This window comes from Carassius auratus, linkage group LG44F, assembly GCF_003368295.1.
Source record: "Carassius auratus strain Wakin linkage group LG44F, ASM336829v1, whole genome shotgun sequence".
Classification (NCBI taxonomy): Eukaryota; Metazoa; Chordata; class Actinopteri; order Cypriniformes; family Cyprinidae; genus Carassius; species Carassius auratus.
The window spans coordinates 107345-131508 of record NC_039298.1 but is presented as its reverse complement, the minus strand read 5'-3'; the positions used below and the strand labels follow the sequence as shown (position 1 = coordinate 131508).

General features: G+C 36.7%; 1 protein-coding gene across 1 annotated transcript in view; it reads right to left on the bottom strand.

Moving 5' to 3' along the window:
• The window catches only part of LOC113068240 (unconventional myosin-Ig-like), a 51647-nt gene that overhangs the window by 11084 nt on the left and 16399 nt on the right, over positions 1-24164 (bottom strand). The window contains exons 13-21 of the mRNA XM_026240898.1: positions 20231-20305; positions 20010-20142; positions 18255-18421; positions 17150-17357; positions 13410-13633; positions 13175-13319; positions 9702-9806; positions 7976-8089; positions 2577-2734 (exon numbers count right to left, since the gene is read on the bottom strand). Coding sequence (XP_026096683.1) covers positions 2577-2734; positions 7976-8089; positions 9702-9806; positions 13175-13319; positions 13410-13633; positions 17150-17357; positions 18255-18421; positions 20010-20142; positions 20231-20305 — 1329 coding nt within the window. The remainder of the gene's footprint in view (positions 1-2576; positions 2735-7975; positions 8090-9701; positions 9807-13174; positions 13320-13409; positions 13634-17149; positions 17358-18254; positions 18422-20009; positions 20143-20230; positions 20306-24164) is intronic.

The following is a 24164-nucleotide window of genomic DNA, read 5'->3' as shown; positions in this document are numbered from 1 at the left end:
ACACACTTCATCAGGCCTCTGTGACGTCTTCTTTTAATGATGTCGTAAAGGGGGCATGCCCCCACACACTGACTCGCAGATGGCAGCACAATGGCTTTAAAGCAGACGTGCAGGAGCAGTGATTACAGACACCCACTGACGGACACACACTCCACATCCGCTACACACACAATTTATACACCACCGGCCAGCTGTCTGCCCCAGGACCAAATATTGGCTCCCTCGAGGCCAGTCGAACCATTCCTTTTTTTGATTTAAATCTCAAAATTATACAATATACTTCAAATAAAGAAAACGCTGTTCATGCAACATGTGTGTAGAATCTTTGTTTGGATTATGATTGAAATGCAGCGGTTTTCTCTAAATTCAAATGACTACGGATATTTTTAAGGCTAGTTTGCTTGTTACAGGGCAAATAAAAAAGGAATTTGATTGTTATCTGAATCTGCCATTAAAAATCATGATTGGTAAAGCACCACTGATTAAAATATAAATAAAAGGCCTCAAAGTGACAATAACCTTTTAAACTGTAAAACTCTAAACCTTTTAAATTTATAAGACTCCTGGAATTAGAAGCTTATTAATAATCCAGATGAAATGTTTCATTGTTCTCCAGGCAAAATCTTATGTCTGATCACTTCAATTTAAAAGGAGTCTGAGGAATGATTCATGTCTGTAGAACAGATAGTGAGGGATGAACCAAACAACGTGTATGAGTGTATATCTTAATCATTAGTCATATTATTACATTTGCATTATATACAAATCAAGGTAAAAGCATTTTAACAAGTATGATGAATAGCTAATTAATATTAGCCATACTTTTTAAAGGGGGGGTGAAATGCTATTTCATACATACTGAGTTTTTTACACTGTTAAAGAGTTGGATTCCCATGCTAAACATGGACAAAGTTTTAAAAATTAAGTTGTACGTTTGAAGGAGTATTTCTGTTCCCAAAAATACTCCTTCCGGTTTGTCACAAGTTTCGGAAAGTTTTTTTCGAGTATGGCTCTGTGTGACGTTAGATGGAGCGGAATTTCCTTATATGGGTCCTGAGGGCACTTCTGCCGGAAGAGCGCGCGCTCCCGTATAGCAGAGCACTGAGAGCACAGACATTCACTGATCAGAGCGATTCACTGATCAGAGCGAGAGCGTCGCGAAACGTCACAAAAGGAGTGTGTTTTTGGTTGCCAGGGCAAGACAACCCTGCACAGATTACCAAAAGAGAAACAGCATTAAGGGACCAGTGGATGGAGTTTATTTTTACAGAGCATCAACGGAGTTGTGCAAGTGTTTTTGTTTGTTCCCTGCACTTCGAAGATGCTTGTTTTACAAACAAGGTCCAGTTTGATGCCGGATTTGCACATCGTTTATTTCTTAAGGATAATGCAGTCCCAACGAAAAAGGGTCACGATCATGTGTTGGAACAGCAGGCGGTGAGTAAAACTGCTTCAAATATCTCTGTGTTGTTAACTTAGCTATCGGCGCGTAAGCACATCAAGTAAACAACATGCGATGTTGGCATAAAACTGCACTTTCCACATGTACAGCTTAAAAAAAAGTACATTGACATTGCATACCACATAGAGACTGATTGCTGATGCTGCTCTTGTTCAATTTCAGCCTCTGGATCTGATTCTGGATCATAAATATACGCTGAATCTGACTGCTAGCCATGTTTTGTTTTGGTTGGTTTTGTTCTCACGGTGTCACAGCTTCCAGACGCGCTCAACACAAAAGGCTACTGGTTCGTGATTCTTTATCTCCGCCCACACGTCACGCCTCCAGCCACTCGTGTTTTTCCGGGAAAAATCGGTACAGACTATCAGACTAGCAGTTCAGTCAGTGTACTGTTTGAGTAGATGTATTACTCCGGGATATTGGTTTGTTTGAACTCAGAGGGAGTGTCAGCCACATTAAAAAAGTTGACATCTTAAGTCATTTGTGGATTAATGCTTATTAGAGATGCGAACCGTTTAAAACGATTCAGTTCGATTTGGTGAACTGAATGATTCGTTCGCGAGCCTGATATCCAGACTGCTTTGATTTTAACTCTCTCTCACAACAGACACGGAAGAGAAGACAATGCTGAATAAAGTCATAGTTTTTGCTATTTTTGGACCAAAATGTATTTTCGATGCTTCAAAAAATTCTAACGGACCCTCTGATGTCACATGGTCTACTTTGATGTTTTTCTTACCTTTCTGGACATGGACAGTATACCGTACACACAGCTTCAATGAGAACTCTCGGACTAAATCTAAAATAACTTAAACTGTGTTCTGAAGATAAGCGGAGGCCTTACATGTTTGGAACAGCATAAAGGTGAGTTATTAATGAAATAATTTTCATTTTTGGGTGAACTAACCCTTTAATGTAATTTTGAATAAATTATCAGATCTGGACAAAAGACAAGCCTTATGTGGCTGACCCTAATACTAAGGGCTACACGCCTGTTTAAATCCCCAACATAAAGAATGAACAATACTAACAGTTATGCTTGCCTTAGTAGCAGAAATATCTGCACAGTCCCTGAGAAATGTGCATGCTGGAGGTTATTAGCAGGGACTCTTACCGTGTAAAGTGGTCTGTGAGGCTGCCCACCAACTCCCCTACACGGTCCTGATTTGGGTTGAGTTGGCCCCTCTGTAGGTGCACTAGAAAGTCATCCTGAGAGGAAGTATGTAGCGCCACCATCTGGTCGCTGCCACTTGTTACGCTCACACCAACCACCTGTGGGATTGAAGAAAGTGTAAAACAGCAATGCAAACACATGAAACACATTGAATGGCATGTGTTGGTGCACAATGAAGTCAAAGCATTGGCGTCCAATAAATCCATCATTCCTGAGTCCAACATATCAATTTTTCCACCAACCAATGGCATTCAGTCAATCTCAGAGTTAAAGCTCATTCACAGCGCAATCACTTCCTGCGCTTCAGCACATGTAACCTTCAGAATGCTGGGCATAATCGTGAATGAATGACTGGATTGTTGCAGTTACTCAAAGAGTGTGACCAATCGAAGTTGTGTGTCAGTAAAATGTGTGCGTGCCTGGCTGGTACACATGATTCTGAGAGTAGAAACGGTGCTGGGGATGATGTTTGCATGTGCCTTTATCTTCTTTAATAGTGTGCTTTCGCCTTACAAACCCATGAAATCATGCCCTAAACATTTGAAGTATGCAGTCTCTTCTGGGAAAAATATTGATGACTCATCCTGCACTGCACATATTTTTATCCAGTTCAGCGATCCCTAAACAAATAGATGTCCTTCACCTAATATCACCAGCAGTCAACTTGCGAGTATCATTTTAATATATACAGAGGCAAGAGAAAGGATGCAAACCAATAGATATTGCTTGGTTTCTGAATTAATTGGTCATAATATGTCAGCGGATCTTCATTAAAGTCACATGTATAGACAAACACAATGTGCTTGAGCTAACAGTACACAGACAATAACAATCTTTAGTCTTTATTGAACACATCCCATTAAACATTCACATTGCTGCTGAAAAATGAAGTGAACTTTAATTGTCAATATATGAATGATCCACCACACAAGCTGTTCACGAGTCCCTTGTTCGTCATTATTCTTCAGGAAAAAGAAAAAACATCTAGGTCCTGCACTTTCTTTGGTTTTGTAGCATATTCTGCATATTTGAACCTTTAACAAACATGGCGGTATGACATCTTATTACCGATTAATGCAAAAAATCAACCAGTCCCACTGGGTTCACATACTTTTTCTCATCTCGGTATATACTATTACAGTATTTATTAATACTGCAAGTTAGTTTACATTTTAGTTATTTTGTATTGTAATTTTATTCGCTTTTTTTAACATTTCCAAATAGCTTGAAAATATTTTTATTTCAGTTTTTGTAATTTCCATATTTCAGCTTCAACTTATTTCAGAAAGCTGCCAACACTACTATTTTTTTATAGTTTCCGTTATAGTTAACAATAACCAAACACCAATTTTTTTTTTACCAAATACATTCCAAATGTCTTGATATTTGGCAGTCGAATCAAACAAGAAAGTGCATTTGTGGGATACAGTCCTCGTTTTATGACTACATAAAATAATACTTGTACATATGTGAACAGTATGCTGTGACAAAACTAAAGTCTACTGGCTATTTAAAAAAACAAGCCTTCATAATGTCCCGCCTATACAAATTTCCAGGGGTCTTTAATGTTCATTAAAGGCCAGTGTGTTTATGAGTGTACATGAATGTGAATGGTTATGAACAGCAGTAGGTTCGTCACCACTGTGCCTGAAAAAAAGAGAGTGATCAGGCAGCGTTAAGCCTCTTTACTCCCACTTGGATGGGCACACATTAGCACACACAAACATGCACACACACACGTGCAGGCGAGCACAGGTTAATCGTTCTGTGTCCTGCAGTATATGCGGCTGACCTCGCTGTCTGAGATTTTGAGAAATGAGGGTGGACCAGGAAAACACTGCACTGTGTTCCAATCAAACAGGTACACACATATCTGAATAAACAAAGCATTTCCAAAAAAATAAAATAAATAACACCTAGGTAGCATTTATGCAGACAAGTTCAAACAGGATTTCCAAGCACAACTATATGGTTACAAGGATATATTGTGAGGTAAGTGTGAATGGACATAAGGTTGCCCTTTCTGTTCTGTCGCTCTAGAATATCAGCTGATGTGATCAGCCCATGTGCCGCACAGAGCCGTAATGCGTCAGTCTGTGGTGAAATGAGATTAAAACCACAATGTACTGGGCAGTCATAAAACAATATCCTTGTCTGGGACTGCCTGAACCCATCCAGTGTGGTCTGGCTTGACCGGAGGGGCTTGTGAAAGTTCATAATATGCTCTTGGATGGTTACCCATTAGGTGCAGGGCTGCCGGCGAGGCTGTGAGATTACAATAATCTCATAAAATATGTTAGGACATGTGCAGGTCATACTGCTGTCCAAAAAAAATACATAAATAATAATAAAAAAATGTGTGTATGTATATATATATGTCTGTGTGTGTGTGTGTGTGTATTTTTTTTTTTTTTTGCTTTAAAAAATTGGAACCTACTTTAGGTCCATTAAGACGTCTTTTGCATTGTGACATTATTTTCATGACAATTAACCACAATCTTATCCATAATCTCACTATTTAAATAGTAAAGCATTTATACATCATGGCAGTACTAGGATTATTATAGTAAAATAAACCTAAAACTACAACCATAAATTACTAATGATATTAATATCTATTTCAAATAATAATACTTAATACATAATAATAATTATGTATATATATATATATATATATATATGTATATATATATATATGTATATACGTATATATATATATATATATATATATATATATATATATATATACGTATATATATATATATATATATATATATATATATATATATATATATACGTATATATATATATATATATATATATATATACGTATATACATATATATATACATATGTATACATATATATATATATATATATATGTATACATATATATATATATATATATATACGTATATATAAATACGTATATATATATATATATATACATATATATATATATATATATATATATATATATATACATATATACATATATATATATATATATATATACATATATACATATATATATATATATATATATATATATATATATATATATATATATATACTTTTATAAAATAAATGAAATATTCCAGCTAGCTGCCATGGGAAGATTTTTCATTTTCCTTTATTTTCTAATTAATTAAAATTAAAAACAATATACATTTAAATAACTGACTACATTAATTACTAAATTAATTAAAATGAATTAATATAAGAAATAAATTACTAAATCTATTTAAAAAATAAACTGAAAATGTAAAGTATAAAAATAAGATTAAAATATAATCTAATTCAAAATATTAGACTATAATACTTATATAACTATAATAGTTCATATATTATAGTACAATTTTTTTTTTTATTATAAATTATAGTACAATCATTTTAATAGTATTTGTTGTGCTACCTTTAATTTACCCTGGCCTTAAAACATAAAAAAAAAAAAAAAAAATCAATACACTAAATTGCATGTGGCTGTTTGATCGATACATCACATTATTTATTAGAATAATAACTGAGAATAATTAGATTAAAAATAATTTATAAAGTGAAAAGTCCATATGCATTACATTCATATGCTTAATTGCCTTTAAAATAATGTAACAATGCAAACAATAATAATGCTCTTTAAAATATTAATTATGCATTTCTTAGAATTTGGAAATATGATGTATATTTTTGTGAGAACTGACTTGGCATACAAACTGCAATCTGTAAACATCATAATGACAGGTGTAGCATGACAATTTTGTATTTGAAGAGTTTGTGTACATATTTGGCGAGATTTAGAGCTATACTGCAGTTTGTTCTGCCCAATCGCTTATCTCTACCTCTCTCTCTGAGACGTCTGCTCTTGCTTCCGCTAGAGACGTGTGAAACATACAGATATGGATTTAATGTGTGTGTATGTGATTGTGAAGGGGAGCTCAGACTGCAGTGCTGCAGTGTGTGTCCAAATCCCGCATCTGAGAACGTAGACAGAATGTAGGTCAGACACCTCACACACAGACTGTTCTGGTCACTGAACTCACTCCGACGCAGCCAGAAGTTTGTGAATGACCCTGGTTAAACCATCTGACGTGGCTGGTCATATGGAGAGACCAGTTGGTAGTTGCAGAAAAAAAACCATTAGCTAAAGACAAGGGACACGTGCTACGGATGGCAAATCTAAAAGAGCCAGGAGACAGCGAGACTGCAGCAGACAGATGCACTGACCCACATTGCACAGTTACATAAAACAAAAACAAAACCCAGACAATGACGGATACCAAGACACGTCTGCTTTGTTTTTGAGGCTTCATTTCACACTCTTAAGAATAATAAAGGTTCTTAACTGAAACTGATGTTCCACGACAAACTTTTAACATCCATAGAACCGTTCTATTATACAAAAGGATCTTTATAGTGGAAAAGGGTTCTTTAGATCTTTAAAGTGTTCTTTACACTGAAAAAAAGGTTATTTTAAAGGAATAGTTCACCGAAAAATGAAGATTTGCTAAAAATGTACTCACCCTCAGGCCATCCAAGATGTAGATGAGTTTGTTTCTTAATGGGAACAGATTTGTAGAAATGTAGCATTACGTAATTGCTCACAAGCGGATCCTCTGCAGTGAATGGGTGCCGTCAGAACGAGAGTCCAAACAGCTGATAAAAACAACACAATAATCCACACCACTCCAGTCCACCAATTAATGTCATGTGAAGTGAAAATCTGTGTGTTCGTAAGAAACTAATCAAAATACGAGTCCATATCCAACACTTCCACCAGTGAAAAGGTCCAACCCCTGTTGTCCTCTCACATCACAATCCACCCACATATTAGTTTAGAACTGTTTCCACCTGTAAACAGTGCTTGCTTTTGTGCATATTTCACAAGTGTTTTACTAGAGAAAGCAGTATTATTGATAGAGGATTTTAGCTGGAAGCAACCGTTTGAAGCTAAATATATCTTAATGATGGATTTCTTTCTTACAAACATTCAGCTTTCTGCTTCATGACACATTAATTGATGGACTGGACTCGTGCGGACTACTTGTGGATTATTGTGATGTTTTTATCAGCTGTTTGGACTCTCATTCTGACGGCACCCATTCACTGCAGAGGATCCTTTGGTGAGCAAGTTATGAAATTATACATTTCTCCAAATCAGATCTATATATATATATATATATTGGTCTGAGGGTGAATACATTTTCAGCATTTTTCCATTTTTAGGTGAGATATTCTTTTAGGAACTAATCTCTGAAAGGTCTCTTTGAAGATGCGGACCCAAAAATGTTTCTTTCATTAAATCGCTGGGTGACTGGGTGTTCAAGTGCATGAAATACTTACTGAATCAAGCGCTATTCGTTTTTGCACTTTAAAGTGTTTTCTGGGCTCCAGCCTGTAGATATGCTTGTCTGTGATGAGTAGAGCTCTGTCCTTTGTGTTGTTGAACCAGTTGAGCTGGAGAAAAAAAAGACATCAGGAGAGAGAGAGAAAGCAGAAATGAGCTAAACTAGCTTCCACTGTCTAAGCTTGACTGCATTAATAAGTAACAATGATATTCAGCAGGGATAATTGAAATTCATGAGCAACCTTCGCATCAGCACTGTTGGTACGTTTATGTGCTGCTCCCCTACTGTACTGCAGGGTCATGTCTTTAAAACTAGCTTGTGAAGTTGGGTTGAGTCTGGCTGGGAAGGGAAGATAAACTGGAGCACTGGTAGCAGCATCTATAGCTGCAGTGGTATGATAGAGAGTGAGTGTTACAGGCTTTGCTCAAGGCAGTCAAACACTGAGCACTCGGCTATGCTCGTGATCTCCACGTTGGCTACGCTCAGAGGTGCTCACGAGTGAGAAAATGAGAAAGTGAATGAGACTCTGTGACTTGAAGTTTGGTGAATAAGAGAGTGTGTGTGTCTTTGTGTGTGTAGAGAGAGAGGAGAGAGAGAGACTATATTTTGTCACGGTTACCCTATAAGTATGTTACTTTTTTTTTCACTCTACATTATTTATTTATTTTATTTTTTTTTTAAGTCATATTTTTCTTGTTAATAGTACCTATTTTCTTATTTGTAACATTTATAACATAGTACTTATACCACTCATACTTTTATTTTACTTTTTTTTAGTACAGTAGGTTATATTATTTGCTAATATTTCTTGTTTACTCTATTTGAACTGTTGTGTTTTGTTTTATTTGCTAATATTTTTTGATTATTTCATTTACACTTAATTTATTTGACTTTATTTGTACTATTTTCAAACTGTATTGTACTATTTTATTGGTATTTTTCGTTTACTCCATTCACTCATTTGTTATTTTATTTTATTTTATTTTATAAAAAATGCTTGTTCACTTTATTGACAGTTTTGTAATTATACTCCATTTTATATTGTTTTCTCTTTTATTCCATTCACATTTCTGTTTTATTTGATTTGATAACATTGCTTGTTTACTATATTCAAACTGTTGTAATTCTACTTTATTTGTTAATATACTTTACTTTTTTCACAGTATTATTGTTTTATTTTATTTGATAATATTGCTTGTTTGCACCATTCACACTTGTAATTTAATTTAATTTGATAATAATGCTTGTTTATTTCATTCACATTGTTGTAATTTTACATTATTTGACGATACTGTTTGCTTACTCCATTCATGCTATTTTTTTATTTGTTAATATTCTTTGTTTTCTACATTCACACCATTGTTATTTTATTTTATTTGATAATCTTGCCTGTTTACTTCATTTGCACTACTATTTTATCATTTTAGATGCTAATATTTCTTCCATTATTTATTCAATTTTGTGCTATTGTATACTCCAATCACACCATTGTCACTTTATTTGTTAATATAGTTTGTTTACTCCATTCTCACTATTGTAATTTGACTTTGTTATTAATATTACTTATTTATTTTCTGTTTGCTTTATCACAGTCTACTCCATTTGTGCTATTGTTATTTTACAGGATTTCTTAATTTAACAATCCTCCGCAAATGTTTTGGTGATACAAATGCATTGTTTTGTCATTTATTAAAAGTGAAATTGAAAAGTAAAAAGCCTACCATCCTGACAGAGCATGAAAAGAGGATCTGGCTGTACTGGTCTTTGTTCTTCAGCTCTTTGGTGATGCGCACAAAGTTGGTGCTCGTCAGAGGAGAGTCTTTTGCCTGCAGTGGAGAGACACATTACTGGATCTACGACACTAGATTCTGAGAAGCTTAGTCACAAGCAACACAAACACGTATGCTTCCATGGTTTCCTTGATATCAGTTCAAATCAATGCATGACGGATTTGAAAACACAGTCATCATCGTCACCAGCCCACTCCACTAATGCATCAAACAGACACGACACCTTATCTGCAACAACAGATTCTCGACAGCGCGTCATAAATAAGCTTTTGATTCATTTAGATGATCTGAAAACTTCAAAGGTCTTTGAAAGCTCATCTGTTATAGCCGATATAAACTGTGACGACAGGAAGGAGCATTCATTATGCATCTTGTGAGCTCTAAATATGTGCGTCTTGAAAGACAGAAGGCACAATAAGTCTCATGCTGCTGAGGAAAAAAATTCTACGGGATTATTAGAAAGAAAAGAAAGCTCCTCTTTGACTACTGTATAGAGAGCATGGACTCGCTTTTCATTTCACAGCACTGGAGTGAGAATTATTTGGAGCCACAGGGCTCTCGACTTTAGTTCAAGAGAGATTTTGTTTAGCTTGTCCTTGGAAAAAGCATAGGAAAATTAAAAAAAAAAACTAGCATCTGAACAAAGCAGTGAAATCAGGGCATGAGGATGGTCTTGTGTATGGCTGTTACCTTCTCAGATATAGCAAGAGACATCTCTCACCCCCCAAAAAAGCAGCTAAACACCTTCACATGTGCCAACGTGTGACTGCACCAGTTGAACACTGATTTGTGTAATGCATTTAAAAGGGGGGGTGATATGCTATTTCATGCATACTGAGTTTTTTACACTGTTAAAGAGTTGGATTCCCATGCTAAACATGGACAAAGTTTCAAAAATTAAGTTGTACGTTTGAAGGAGTATTTCTGTTCCAAAAATACTCCTTCCGGTTTGTCACAAGTTTCGGAAAGTTTTTTTCGAGTATGGCTCTGTGTGACGTTAGATGGAGCGGAATTTCCTTATATGGGTCCTAGGGCACTTCTGCCGGAAGAGCGCGCGCTCCCGTATAGCGAGGCTGAGCACAGGCATTTCACTGATCAGAGCGATTCACTGATCAGAGCGAGAGCGTCGCGAAATGTCACAAAAGACGTGTGTTTTTGGTTGCCAGGGCAAGACAACCCTGCACAGATTACCAAAAGAGAAACAGCATTAAGGGACCAGTGGATGGAGTTTATATTTACAGAGCATCAACGGAGTTGTGCAAGTGTTTTCGTTTGTTCCCTGCATTTCGGATTGCACATCGTTTATTTCTTAAGGATAATGCAGTCCCAACGAAAAAGGGTCACGATCGTGTGTTGGAACCACAGGCGGTGAGTAAAACTGCTTCAAATATCTCTGTGTTGTTAACTTAGCTATCGGCGCGTAAGCACATCAAGTAAACAACATGCGATGTTGTCATCAAACTGCACTTTCCACATGTACAGCTTAAAAAAATAAATAAATAAAAGACGATATAAAGTGGAACTTAGTCAGTTTCCAAAACCGCTAAGCAAATATATACAGTTTCAGTACATACCACATAGCATACCGCCTTTGCTGATGCTGCTCTTGTTAAATTTCAGCCTCTGGATCTGTGTCACAGCTTCCAAACGCTCTCAACTCAAAAGCCTACTGGCACTCGTGATTCTTTAGCTCCGCCCACACGTCACGCCTCTAGGCGCTCGTGTTTTTCCGGGAAAAATCGGTACAGACTATTTTTCTCTTATAAATATAATAAAACTAAAGACTTTTGGGAGTTATGAAGGATGCAGTACTACTCTATAGGTACTCAAGATTAACAGGATATTGAGTGAAAACGAGCATTTCACCCCCCCTTTAAATGCATAAGGCTGGAAACAAACACACAGGTGGGGTCTGTGAGGGCCAAAGTAGGCTAATGTTTGATTATACAACAAGAAGTAGATGCAATCTGTTGACCTGTCACCCACGGCTGTAGCCAGGCTTTGAAAACTAGTGAGGTCCAGGGGGTTTCTATAATAACCCCCTTATTATAGAATTGTGCTACAATAACCCCTATAAATACAACTAATTATCTACTTGAAAAGAGACAGAAATGTAGATGTTTTTGGAGGTATGCTCATTTTTAAATCATACCCTATTTATTGCATCATAGTTTGTTAATAGTACATTTATGGGGTGGATAATTTTTTTATTCATGCCACCATAGATATTGCCCACCAAATGGCATTAAAAGGCATTATATTACAGCTAGCCCCAGTGGCACAGATGGTAAAGTCTGTGTTGTATATATTTTTGACATGATCGACATGGGTTCGAATCCGCCTTTTATATTCAATGAAAATTAAGTAAATAAGCAAAAAGTAAAGGGTAGGTGTAGGGAGGGCTTTATTCTCCCAAAAAGGTGGCATCCATTAATTTAGACTCAATAAGTTATTATTGCATACAGTATTATAATGTACTACAATACTGAGGTGCAAATTGCCACTATTTGCAGTAAGTAGTATAAATAGCAGAAAATCCTTTTATTTTAACATAATATAATAGAATATATAGATATTTGCACTTAGTGTAAATAGCATATCACAAAAAAATGCTGCTATTTGCACTTACTGTAAATAGTCGCTGTAATGCCAGTGATGCAATGTTGCCAGATGTTGCTATTAAAATAAACAAAAACCTATAAATAAATAAACCGAAATTATTCCAAATATTTTGGAAATTAGATAGTATAAAGTTCTCGCTGACCCTAAACTGCAACTTCCTACTTTATTAACTTTCTAAAGTCTTAAATTTAGTTGAAAAAGAAGTCAAAAAACGCTTATAATAGCTGGATCTGACAACATGGAGGCTGGGTCTCGTGCTCTCGCTCTCAACTCTCTGAAGATTCGTTCACTTCGGAAGATTATTTTTATACCACGGACATGACCATGACCATGAATTAGTAAATCATTAGATCGAATGTTTTTCTTGGCCATAGTTTTTATTTTTGCACATTATGTAAAGCTATATAAACATTAAAATTACTGCTTTCTAACAGAGAAAAGTCGGTGAATATAAAAAGTAAATGTACTTCAGCAAAAATTAATTTACAAATTACACTAATTAATTTCGTTCAATGGGAGCAAACAAATTTTCTTGAACATGAATTCAGATTTTTATAGCACATCATTCTTGGAGCTTGAAAGCTCACATTTGTTATATGGAGAACAGCAGCGTGAACATCCTTCAAAACGTCTTAAAGATAAAAAAGAAACTCATGGTTTGACATGATGGTATATCAACTATTTTAGTTTTTGGGCGAATTGTTTTTTTAGAATACAAATAAAATAAAAATACAAAGTGCATACAAAGGGGAATTTCTAAATGAGTAACCTGAAAAACTTACATTGGCCAAGTAGTCTCTCTCCCAGGCACGGCTGTAGCCCCAGTCCACTCTCTCCCCGCTCAGAGCTGACAGAGCAGCTACTTTTGCCCTCACCTCCGCCATGTCAGATGGAGGGATGTTTTTAATTAGCTGCCGGGCCCACCATCTAAGAGAAAGGCAGTGAAAGCATGAGAGGAGGGCCAAATGATTAAGAAAAAGACATAATAACCTCATGAAGATAAAATCATGGTAATACCGGCGGTAGAGGTGTTGTGTGATTCTGTGGAACTGCACCAGGGCTGCAGGTGGTGTCGGCCACTCCACACTCTTCCCATAGTCGGCCATGTTTCGAACGTTGGTGAAACGTCTCTCCACTTCCCAGAAGTGAGCCTTCACCTTATAGCATTTATAATATGCCATTATGGTATAGATTGCCCTTAATTTCCTACATCGCATACGTGCTAATGCACCTCTCCAAACCTGCAGAAAAACACAAATACAGGTTGAATGAATGTGAGGGAAACCCACTGAAGTCACTAAGCACTGTCCCTGTGATGTGGCTGGTGAAACATATTCTGTTGCAAAATGTAAACTGTCCAGGCATCATGGGCATTAAAGTACCTCAAATTATAATATAATTTTGACCAAATTCTAAGAAATCTTTGCATGTTCATACACTAATGCTCAAAAGTCAGTAAAACAGTAATGTTGTGAAGTATTTACAAAATGTAAAAATTATTTTAAAATGTTTTTTTATTAATTAAATGTAATTAAATTATAAAAAACTAAATGATAAAATGTAAATTGTTTTTCCTGAATTTTTAGCATCATTGATTTTATTGTCCAGTTTGATCAATTTATTGTTTTTCCTGTGTAATTTATATATATATATATATATATATATATATATATATATATATATATATATATATATATATATATATAAATTAATTTAATTAATTTCATAATTCACAAATTATGTTCCTTTTCAAGTCAAGTCTGTTTTTTTGTCAATTCTTCTACATCTACAGCACATACAGTACATACAGAGATTTGAAATTGCGTTAATCTCAGACCCTTGGTACAGATAACACTAACAGTCGAGCATAAAAAAAATACAGATAGATACAGATTAAATATTAAATACAACTAAACAAATAATGTATAAAAAAAATAATAAAGTTAAATAAATCAGCACAAGGCGCATGGCAGATATAGTGCAAACCAGTGAAGTAAACAAACAATGCAGATAAAATGATTGTAAAGAGCTTGTTCAGACTGATTTAAAGTGACAAAAAGCCCAGAGAGTAGTTCTTTTTTAAACGGACTAAAGAGGTAGTTGAATGAGGTAGTGAGAAGACCAATACTGCACAAAGAGTCTGGTGCAGGTCACAGTTTGTTAGTGGGAGGGGGGAGTGAACGGACCTGGGGATGTGGGAGCTGGGGAAGGGTTTGAGTTCAGTGTTCAGTGGTGCCTGGGGCAAAAGAAGGGAGTGGGGGCAAAGTTGGGAGGGAGTTCAGCTACCTGACAGCCTTATGGATGAAGCTGTCCTTCAGTCTGTTGGTCCTGTCCTGGGGCGGGTTGCACCAGCTGGACGTACATCCGAATGTACTTTAGTCGTGTGTAGAATTTATACCTGTTACACCATCTGAGACTAAATCTTACGATTATTAAAAGAAACAGACCCGTTTGACATTTGCTTGGAAGGACAGTGTAAATGCTTGTAAATACTTAACGAATTAAATTCCATTCATTATTTGGAGCGTACCTGCCATTCAATAGTCACAATACGTTTTGTGCTTTGTTACATTTTATAATATAAAAATCAGCAATCACATTTTGCTTTCAAATATTTTCACAAAATACAAACTATAAATGTGTTTTTTCAGCCACAAAAAATGTCAGTAAAACAGAACGTCACGTAAAGTCACATTTAACGCAGGAAAGACATTAATTGCACATACACTTTATTGTAACCTAAGCTTTGAAAAATAACTCTAGAGAGAAGCGTTGCATTTCGTTTATTATATTTTACTTAACCTTCATGAAATCTGTCATGGGAATGTGCAAGGAGACTTCAGATATAAAAACGCGGATTTGTTAGGAAATGTTTACTCAATGAAATCATGGCGCGCTGGCTTCACCTTATGTCTCCAGCAATTCAGTTCTATATTAGTAAGTTGTAGCCATTATGGCGTGAACAACAGTTGGTGCAACAGGTGTAAATATTTATTGTAAAGCTGGACGCTGCAATGTTCAGCATAGGGCTTACAGCCAACTTTTTAACGTCTAGCTTGTGCAACCGGCCCCTGGAGACTCCGGAGTCTCCTCCCTTATTGCAGCAGACTGAAGAAGCTGTGTGATGGGTGGGATCACCTGCAATGCAGAGGGCTTTGCGGGTGAGACGGGTTCCATAAATGTCCTAGAGGAAGGGGAGAGAGGCACCAACGATCTTCTCAGCTGCTCTCACTATACATTGAAGAGTCTTCTGGCAGGTGTCTCTTTGAAAGGTGCACATGATGGCAGCCGGGGCTCAGTTTTTTCTCAGGTTGCAGAGAAAGTAGAGACGCTGCTGTGCTTTCTTGGCCAGTGCTGTGGTGTTGTCAGCCCAGGAGAAGTCCTCTGTGATGTGCACACCCAGGAACTTGCTGCTCACCCTCTCCACAGTCGCACCATTGATGGTCAGAAGAATATGTTGAGTGTGCACTCTCTCGAAGTCAACAACAAACTCCATCGTCTTCTCCACATTCAGAGAAAGATTGTTGTCATTGCACCATCTGGACAGGTGGCTCACCTCACTTCTGTAGTTTGTCTCATCTCTGTTGCTAATGAGACCCACTACAGTTGTGTTATCTGCAAACTTAAATGAAGAGGTTGGAGTTGTGTGATGGTGTGCAGTCAGGGCAGGGGTCAGCAGAGTGAAGAGGAGGGGGCTCAGCACACATCCTTGGGGGGCCCCAGTGTTCATATTAAAATATTCACTCAATAAGTGAGTGAGTGACCTACTGATTTAGTGAATAAACACGTGAGTGAATGATCAGATGATTCAATGAATAATGGTTGAGTTACTGAATAATTAAGTGAGTGCCAAAGAGAAGGATCCAATGTATCAGTGAATAATTGAGTGAATGAGTGAACGAGCGAATGATCGAATGATTCAGTAAATAAAAGAGTGAGTGATCAAATGATTCAGTGAATGAATGAGTGAGTGAGTGGGTTAGTGAATGATAAAATAATTCAATGAATAAATGAGTGAGTGTGTCTGTGAGATGGACGGGTGGACAGAAACAAGGCACCTTCTGGGTCATCTCATCTGCTATGCAGGACTGAGTTTTGACTAAGCTATACTTTAGTTTAAGTCAGGCAGCATTAAGTGGGACAGAAGTTAAATCAGGGCAACTCTGAAGATGAATACTGAATGCAACAAGAATAATAAACCACTCATAATCAAAAACCTAGAAATAATGAGCAGAACTATATTTACATCAATATCTTCATGTATGAGCCCACTATAATCATTCAAAGCAGATTGGAATCAACATGTACAAAACACACAAATAAATATTGGTTTATAATGTTCATAAGTGCAAATAAATATTGCTTTACATATATACAGGTATGTTTATATCAGCTTTGAATAGGAATGGGTTCCCATAAACAATAAAACATGTAGATGAGGAAGTAAATATAGATTTATGCTCTCTGCAATATCAAATGCATGAGGCTATTAAGATCGACTGAAGTGGAGGTGCAGGGGGAGCTGCTGTCTATGTTTTATGATCCCAATCCACTGTCATGTCACCTCTGAACACATAAAAACAATGAAAGAAGTCAAGAATGATTAAGTGAGATAGGCACAGAGAGCAAGAAAACATTGCCATGAAACAGGAAAAGGAAGCAGCACTAGTAGAGTTTCAGGGATAACAAGGTTGAGAGATCTAAAGTGCCGCAGGAAACAGATAGAGAGGGAAAAGTGAAAAGATGGTGTCTGTCACCTTCTGTAAGAACAGCACTAGTATGGGGATGAGAGCAGCTCTCTCTTGCTCCAGGGTGAAGAGCGTGCGAGGGGTTCTCACAAATAGCTTGGTGTGGCCATACGCTACATCATCCTCAAAGCCGTGTTGGTTCACAATGGCCTCCACAGCCTCCTGGTCAGAGCTCATCAGGTGATTAGGCCAGGTGTATTCACACGTCATCTTGTACCTGAACATGAAGATAGTAATCAGAATTTACTTGCTTTCTTCAAGATCAAATGTATGAGGTTAAGTGGGCTCAAACATGAAGGTAGCAGTCAGAATTTACTTGTGGCTAGTGCATTTAGCACTTTTACTGGTGCCTAGTTAATTAGATGCATTTTATTTTTATGAAATAGCACATGCAATGTGATGCTGCTGTTTAGTGAATCTTTATAAAAGTACTATTTTCTTTTTTTCTTTTTTGGTTCACAAATTATCAGCACTAAATCAACACTAACCCAATGCATCTAAACCAATGGTTCTTAACCAGGGCCCGGGACCCAGTTGGAAGCACCAGTAAAATTCCAAGGAGATGCAAAATGGCTTAAAATCATTTAAAATAAGACAAAATATGCTAAAAACCTGTCATTGCCTCTAAAAACCATGGTTCCCTCATTCTTGGAAAACCTGGATAAATGAGGGAACTTCAAAAGTGTGATTTCCAGATTTGGAGTCATGGAAAATTATTTAATATTAAGAAATAATGGAAACTTTTAGAATTAATATACATATTTCTAGTTATGTCAAGATCTAAAATATTTATCAGGTAGGAATCAATGTAATTTTAGAATCATTGAGATACTATTATAGTTTTTGTTCGTATTTCAATAAATTTGTTGTGATTTTGGCATTTTTCTTTTTTAATGTTGATTTGTATATACATATTAAATTAGGGAAATTAGGGAATTTAAGAATTTATAGCAATTATTTTATTTTATTATATTATTATAATAACGCGCTGTAAAATGAAAAGTTGACACCAGTTTTGCCATAACAACAGGAATATTATGAGGGCCTCTAAATATTGAGGACCACTTATTTTAACTGGTGAATTTTCTGTCAAGTAGCATGTGTGACTTCTCACCTCTGCAGAAAGCGTGCATAAGGCTGTCTGTAGGCAAAGCCAGCTCGACGCACACGCACATTCTCCAGCAGTCCCAGGTACGCCACTTGGTGCTGACAGCGTCCGTCATCAAACAGCAGGGAAGACTTCACTTCATTTGGCTTAATACACCGCACATAATATGGCTCCTGTATGAAAAATGTAATCTCACATCATTTGCAGAAATTGCTAAATAAAAATATAACCTTAAAGGTTACACTATTGAACTGCAGCTGACATAAAAGTTAGTTTATTAGCCAATGACAAAGATTTAACAAAGGCAACATGAAATTATATGCTTGATTGTACTAATAATAACACAGGACCAACTATTAGAATAATAGAAAGTATTGTTATGAAAAAGCTACACAATTTGCAAAGAATGACAGGGATATTTTCTCCCCGACCTTTCCTGGAAGTGTAAAGCTCACTTCATCAAGACTGCACTACCTACTACTGCTCCATCTTTCTATCAGTCTATCTGTCCACCATCCATCCATTGTTTCTGTCTATCTGTCTATCTATCAACCCATCAATTTTTTTTTTCAAATGATTCAGTGATATTTTTACAGACAATAGGTAACCTAAAATTAATTTTGTGTGATAACATCTAAATGAACTTGTTAAATGACTAAATCAAGCTGTCTACATTGCAAAAGTAATTTTGATGTTCATATCAGGTATAAGGTTTTTGAGGTAATGGCTGCACACAATCTTAACTTTTTTTTTTTAACAGTGTAGCGATCATGTGAAATCGGATGGATGGGGTGAGCGGTCAGATGAGGTACAGGTGTCCCCACAGGACCAGAAGGAGGGCAGCCAGTCCTTTACTGTGACATAAAAAAGCAGAAGCTGGCTCCGATGCAGCCCCACTTTACTACACACACACATCCCAAAATAACAGCACCAAATGTCACAGATTCTTGGAGAGGAGAGAAGAGGAGAGCAGAGGAGAGGAGAGGAGAGGAGAGGAGAGGAGAGGAGAGGAGAGCCACCCATGACTCCGAACTAAAGCAGGATTTAGCAGGCGTTTCTTTACTGTTAACTGCTTTATCAAATACAGACAGTCTCCATTAGAGAGATTACATTTTTCAACACGTCTACATAAGAGATTATTTGAGCTATTCTGAGAGACACCTATTTAATCTTTTCACAGTGAACAATATTAAAGGGGTAGTTGGGTAGATGAAGCACAGATTAAATTCATGCTTAATTCTACACATATGCTCTTGCAGACATTATGTACCACAATGGTCCCTATCTACACCAATTCATGAAATTTTTAATTGGCTCAACTGACTTAGATTTTTTGTATAAATTAACCGAAATAATAAGATAAAGGAAGTGCATGAAAAATAAATGACAAAATAAGATGAATGAAGGGGTTAAGTGGAATATAAATAGTGATCCCATTTTTTTCTACACTTAACGTGTGCTTTAAAACCACACACACCATTATATAACATTTATCAAGCCAAGTGGCATTTATTCAAAAGAAAGACACACATTTCTGGACTCCATTAAAAATACCCTGACACTAGAGGCTTAAAGTTGTTGTAATAATGGCTCAGAAAGTGAAATTATTTTGAAGAAAAGTTCCAGCAGCATTTATGTGCAGATGCCATCTGGTTTGACATTTTATTTAATGCAATGACATTTATACATATTTAAGTGTGGCTTAAGTGTCCGAATGTTTTTTGGGGTCACTGCATGACATTTGAAGCAATCATTTCTCACCTTACAGGCCAGTTTGTCCACTAGAGCAATAATAGAGTTTTTGAAGAGTGTAGCTGCAGTAAGAGGCCGCTTGGTCACCTCTGTAATACTCATTTTCCCATCAGGCCACATTTCTTTGAGGACAGGGTCAGAACTACATGAAAGGATTAGAAAAGAGGGTGATCAAAATTATTACATTGATTATTTCAATGAAAGAAACATTGAAGTCTCTAAACAACTACCTGTTGTACATCAGTCGCTTGAAATCCTGGAAAAGTGGGTCCTTGTTCTTATCAAGAAAACCCTCAACTGAGTACCTGAAAGGAAAATGAAAGGAGAAATCAGTACAAGGCTCGACATAAAGAAAGAAATTACATTAATTGACTGACTCAGTGGTTAAAGCACTCAGCGAACAGTCCTTCATACGTGATTCAAGTCAAACACATACCGATGACTCACACAGCATGCAGGTAAACCTGCACCTGGGTCATTATCCTAACAGCATGACATGAACAAAACGTTTCAGACCGCTACTTCAGAAAGAAAGGTCTCAAAAAAATAATTAGACACATTCTGCTTTGCCCTTTTTGCCATTTTCATAGACGTTGGAGGAGACAAGGACAGGAAATGATGTGGAAAAGTACTGGAGGTACAATGATGGCATCAGATGGTAATACAATGGCACTTACTGTAGGTATACAATATGATACTGAATCATATACATTCATATACACTGTTCAAAAGTTTGAGGTTGGTAAATGTTTTTGTATGAATTATCTTGATAAAAATGTAAAAAAAAAAAAACTCTGACCCCAAACTTTTTAAATGGTAGTGTACTTCAACAAACTTGGACAACACATACAAACAATAGCAAGAATACCACACCAGCAATCCTATTACACGAGAAGTAGAAAGTAGAAAACAACACTGCATAACACATGCAAGCACACATTATTTGCTTCCACATTTCCAAACACATGCACATTTATTCACACTCACAGTCAAACATGTGCACGGCCACATGGCTGTGAAAAAGAAATATCACTGGGGTAAAAGCAGTTCTGAGAGGAGAGATACTTCCTCGTGGGCCTTCTGCAGTAGGCCAGGCGAACTCCTGAAAACAGGGTGAGAGTCGGGGTTAAACAGCAAGCTTGAGGGTTTTAGATGGAGCAATATGTGCATATACCATATGCTGCTGTTATCAGTTCATGCATGTATGTTTCTGTTTATTTTATTTTGACCTTGTAATGTTAAATCAATAAGTCATAATTGGACCTTCCAGTGAAACCCTCAGACTGCTCTCTGGACATACTGTATACAGGACTTATCAGATCATTTAGTCTCTTTAAACTCTGCTCTCGCAAGCTTGCATTCATCTTGAGTCCACTTTTGAGCAAAACGCCCACATCTCAAATTCCAATCAATGACCAATGCATAGAACCAAGTCCCTGACCCAGGTTTTTTCTTTTTTGATACTCTGTTACACTCAAAAACGGTCACCTTCCATTTCATTGCAAAACTGCAAGTCTCAAACAGTAATACGGTATGATACGGTACGGTAATAAGCCATAATTAAGATAAAGATATTTTGTTTTGAAATGGCATTTAGTCTGACATTTTCTTCTTAAAAAGTTGGCTATTTTTCACTAATGAGTTCTCTTGTTTTAGATAAATCATCGCCACATTTTACTAATTTGTTCCTTAATTTTAGTTCAGTCGTGGCCATGTTGCACTAACTAGTTATAGTTTAGTTGTGGCCACGTTGGACTAATTAGTACCCTTACTTTTAGTTAAATCATGCCGATGTTGTACTAATTATTTCTATTAAAGGTGCACTAAGCGGTTTTTGAAAAATGGGTAACACTTTAGAATAAGGTTCCATTAGTTAATGTTAGTTAATGTATTAATTAACATGAACAAACAATGAATAATACATTTATTACTGTATTTATTCATCTTCGTTAATGTTAGTTAATGAAAATACAGTTATTCATTGTTAGTTCATGCTAACTCAAAGTGCATTAACTAATGTTAACAAGCACAACTTTTGATTTAAATAATGCATTAGTAAATGTTGAAATTAACATGAACTAAGACTTATAAATGCTGTAGAAGGATTGTTCTTGCTTAGTTCATGTTAACGAAAGTAGTTAACTAACATTTACTAATGGAACCTTATTCTAAAGTGTTACCGAAAAATGCTTTTGACCTGTGTTAGACCAAGTCACAAACAACACATTCAGCCAATTAGCAATAAGGGGCTTGTCTAGTAATGATGGGGAGAAGAGAGCGCTCAGTGAGTGTAGACAGATACTAGCTGACCGACTATCGATAGCAAGATGGCAGATAAAATAAGAGGAACAATTCGGAGGAACAAAACATTAAAAAGAAGGGTTACGATCAGAAGAGTGGTAGTACTCACGTTAATATTAGAGCAACTTCCAGCAGTGGAGAGAACTTAAGGAGCGGCAAGGCCTAGATTTAGAAGCCAGGGTGGCTTTGTTTCTTCTTGATAGGTGAGTTAAGTTGATTTAGCTTCTTCACTCAAATTCTGGCAGGCATAGCAGATTCCATCATCGTTGCTGCCAGGGTTGTGTAAGTACAGTATGTGAGGGGCGGAGTTATCAAAATAGGGGCGAGGTCCTGTTGGGGAAGGGTTGTGTTTGTTTTGGTGCTTTCATATATCAATATCGTTTGGCAATAATCGCTTAGTGCACCTTTAATTTTAGTTAAATTGTGTCCATGTTGCATTGATTAGTTCACTCGTTTTAGTTAAATCAAAGCAGAGTTTTGTTATCTTCTTTTGTGTTTCATAGAGAGAAAAAAATAGCTGTTATAAACTTCATGGTGACACGAAGGTAGAGGATCCAAATGCTGTAGTTATTAAAGGGGGGGTGAAATGCTATTTCATGCATACTGAGTTTTTTACACTGTTAAAGAGTTGGATTCCCATGCTAAACATGGACAAAGTTTAAAAAATTAAGTTGTATGTTTGAAGGAGTATTTCTGTTCCAAAAATACTACTTCCGGTTTGTCACAAGTTTCGGAAAGTTTTTTTCGAGTATGGCTCTGTGTGACGTTAGATGGAGCGGAATTTCCTTATATGGGTCATGAGGGCACGTCTGCCGGAAGAGCGCGCGGTCTTTACTAGAGAAGAAGAAGAGCGCGCGCTCCCGTATAGCACAGCACTGAGAGCACAACACACTTCACTGATCAGAGCGACGCGAAATGTCACAAAAGAAGTGTGTTTTTGGTTGCCAGGGCAAGACAACCCTGCACAGATTACCAAAAGAGAAACAGCATTAAGGGACCAGTGGATGGAGTTTATTTTTACAGAGCATCAACAGAGTTGTGCAAGTGTTTGTGTTTGTTCCCTGCATTTCGAAGATGCTTGTTTTACAACAAGGTCCAGTTTGACCCATGGATTTGCACATCGCTTATTTCTTAAGGATAATGCAGTCCCAACGAAAAAGGGTCACGATCGTGTGTTGGAACAGCAGGCGGTGAGTAAAACTGCTTCAAATATCTCTGTGTTATTAACTTAGCTATCAGCGTGTAAGCACATCAAGTAAACAACATGCGATTTTGTCATCAAACTGCACGAGTAAAACTGCTTCAAATATCTCTGTGTTGTTAACTTAGCTATCGGCGCGTAAGCACATCAAGTAAACAACATGCGATGTTGCCAACTGCACTTTCCACATCTACAGCTTAAAAGAAAAAAAAAAAGACGACAAAGAAAGTGGAACTTAGTCATTTTCCAATACCGCTAAGCAAATATATACAGTTTCAGTACATACCACATAGAGACTGATTGCTGATGCTGCTCTTGTTCAATTTCAGCCTCTGGATCTGATTCTGGATCATAAATATACGCTGAATCTGACTGTTAGCCGTGGTTTGTTTTGGTTGGTTTTGTCCTCACAGTGTCACAGCTTCCAGACGTGCTCAACACAAAAGCCTACTCGCGCTCGTGATTCTTTAGCTCCGCCCACACGTCACGCCTCCAGGCACTCGTGTTTTTCCGGGAAAAATCGGTACAGACTATCTTTCTCTTATGAATATAATAAAACTAAATACTTTTTGGAGTTATGATGGATGCAGTACTACTCTACAGGTACTCAAGATTAACAGGATATTGAGTGAAAACGAGCATTTCACCCCCCCTTTAAAGGA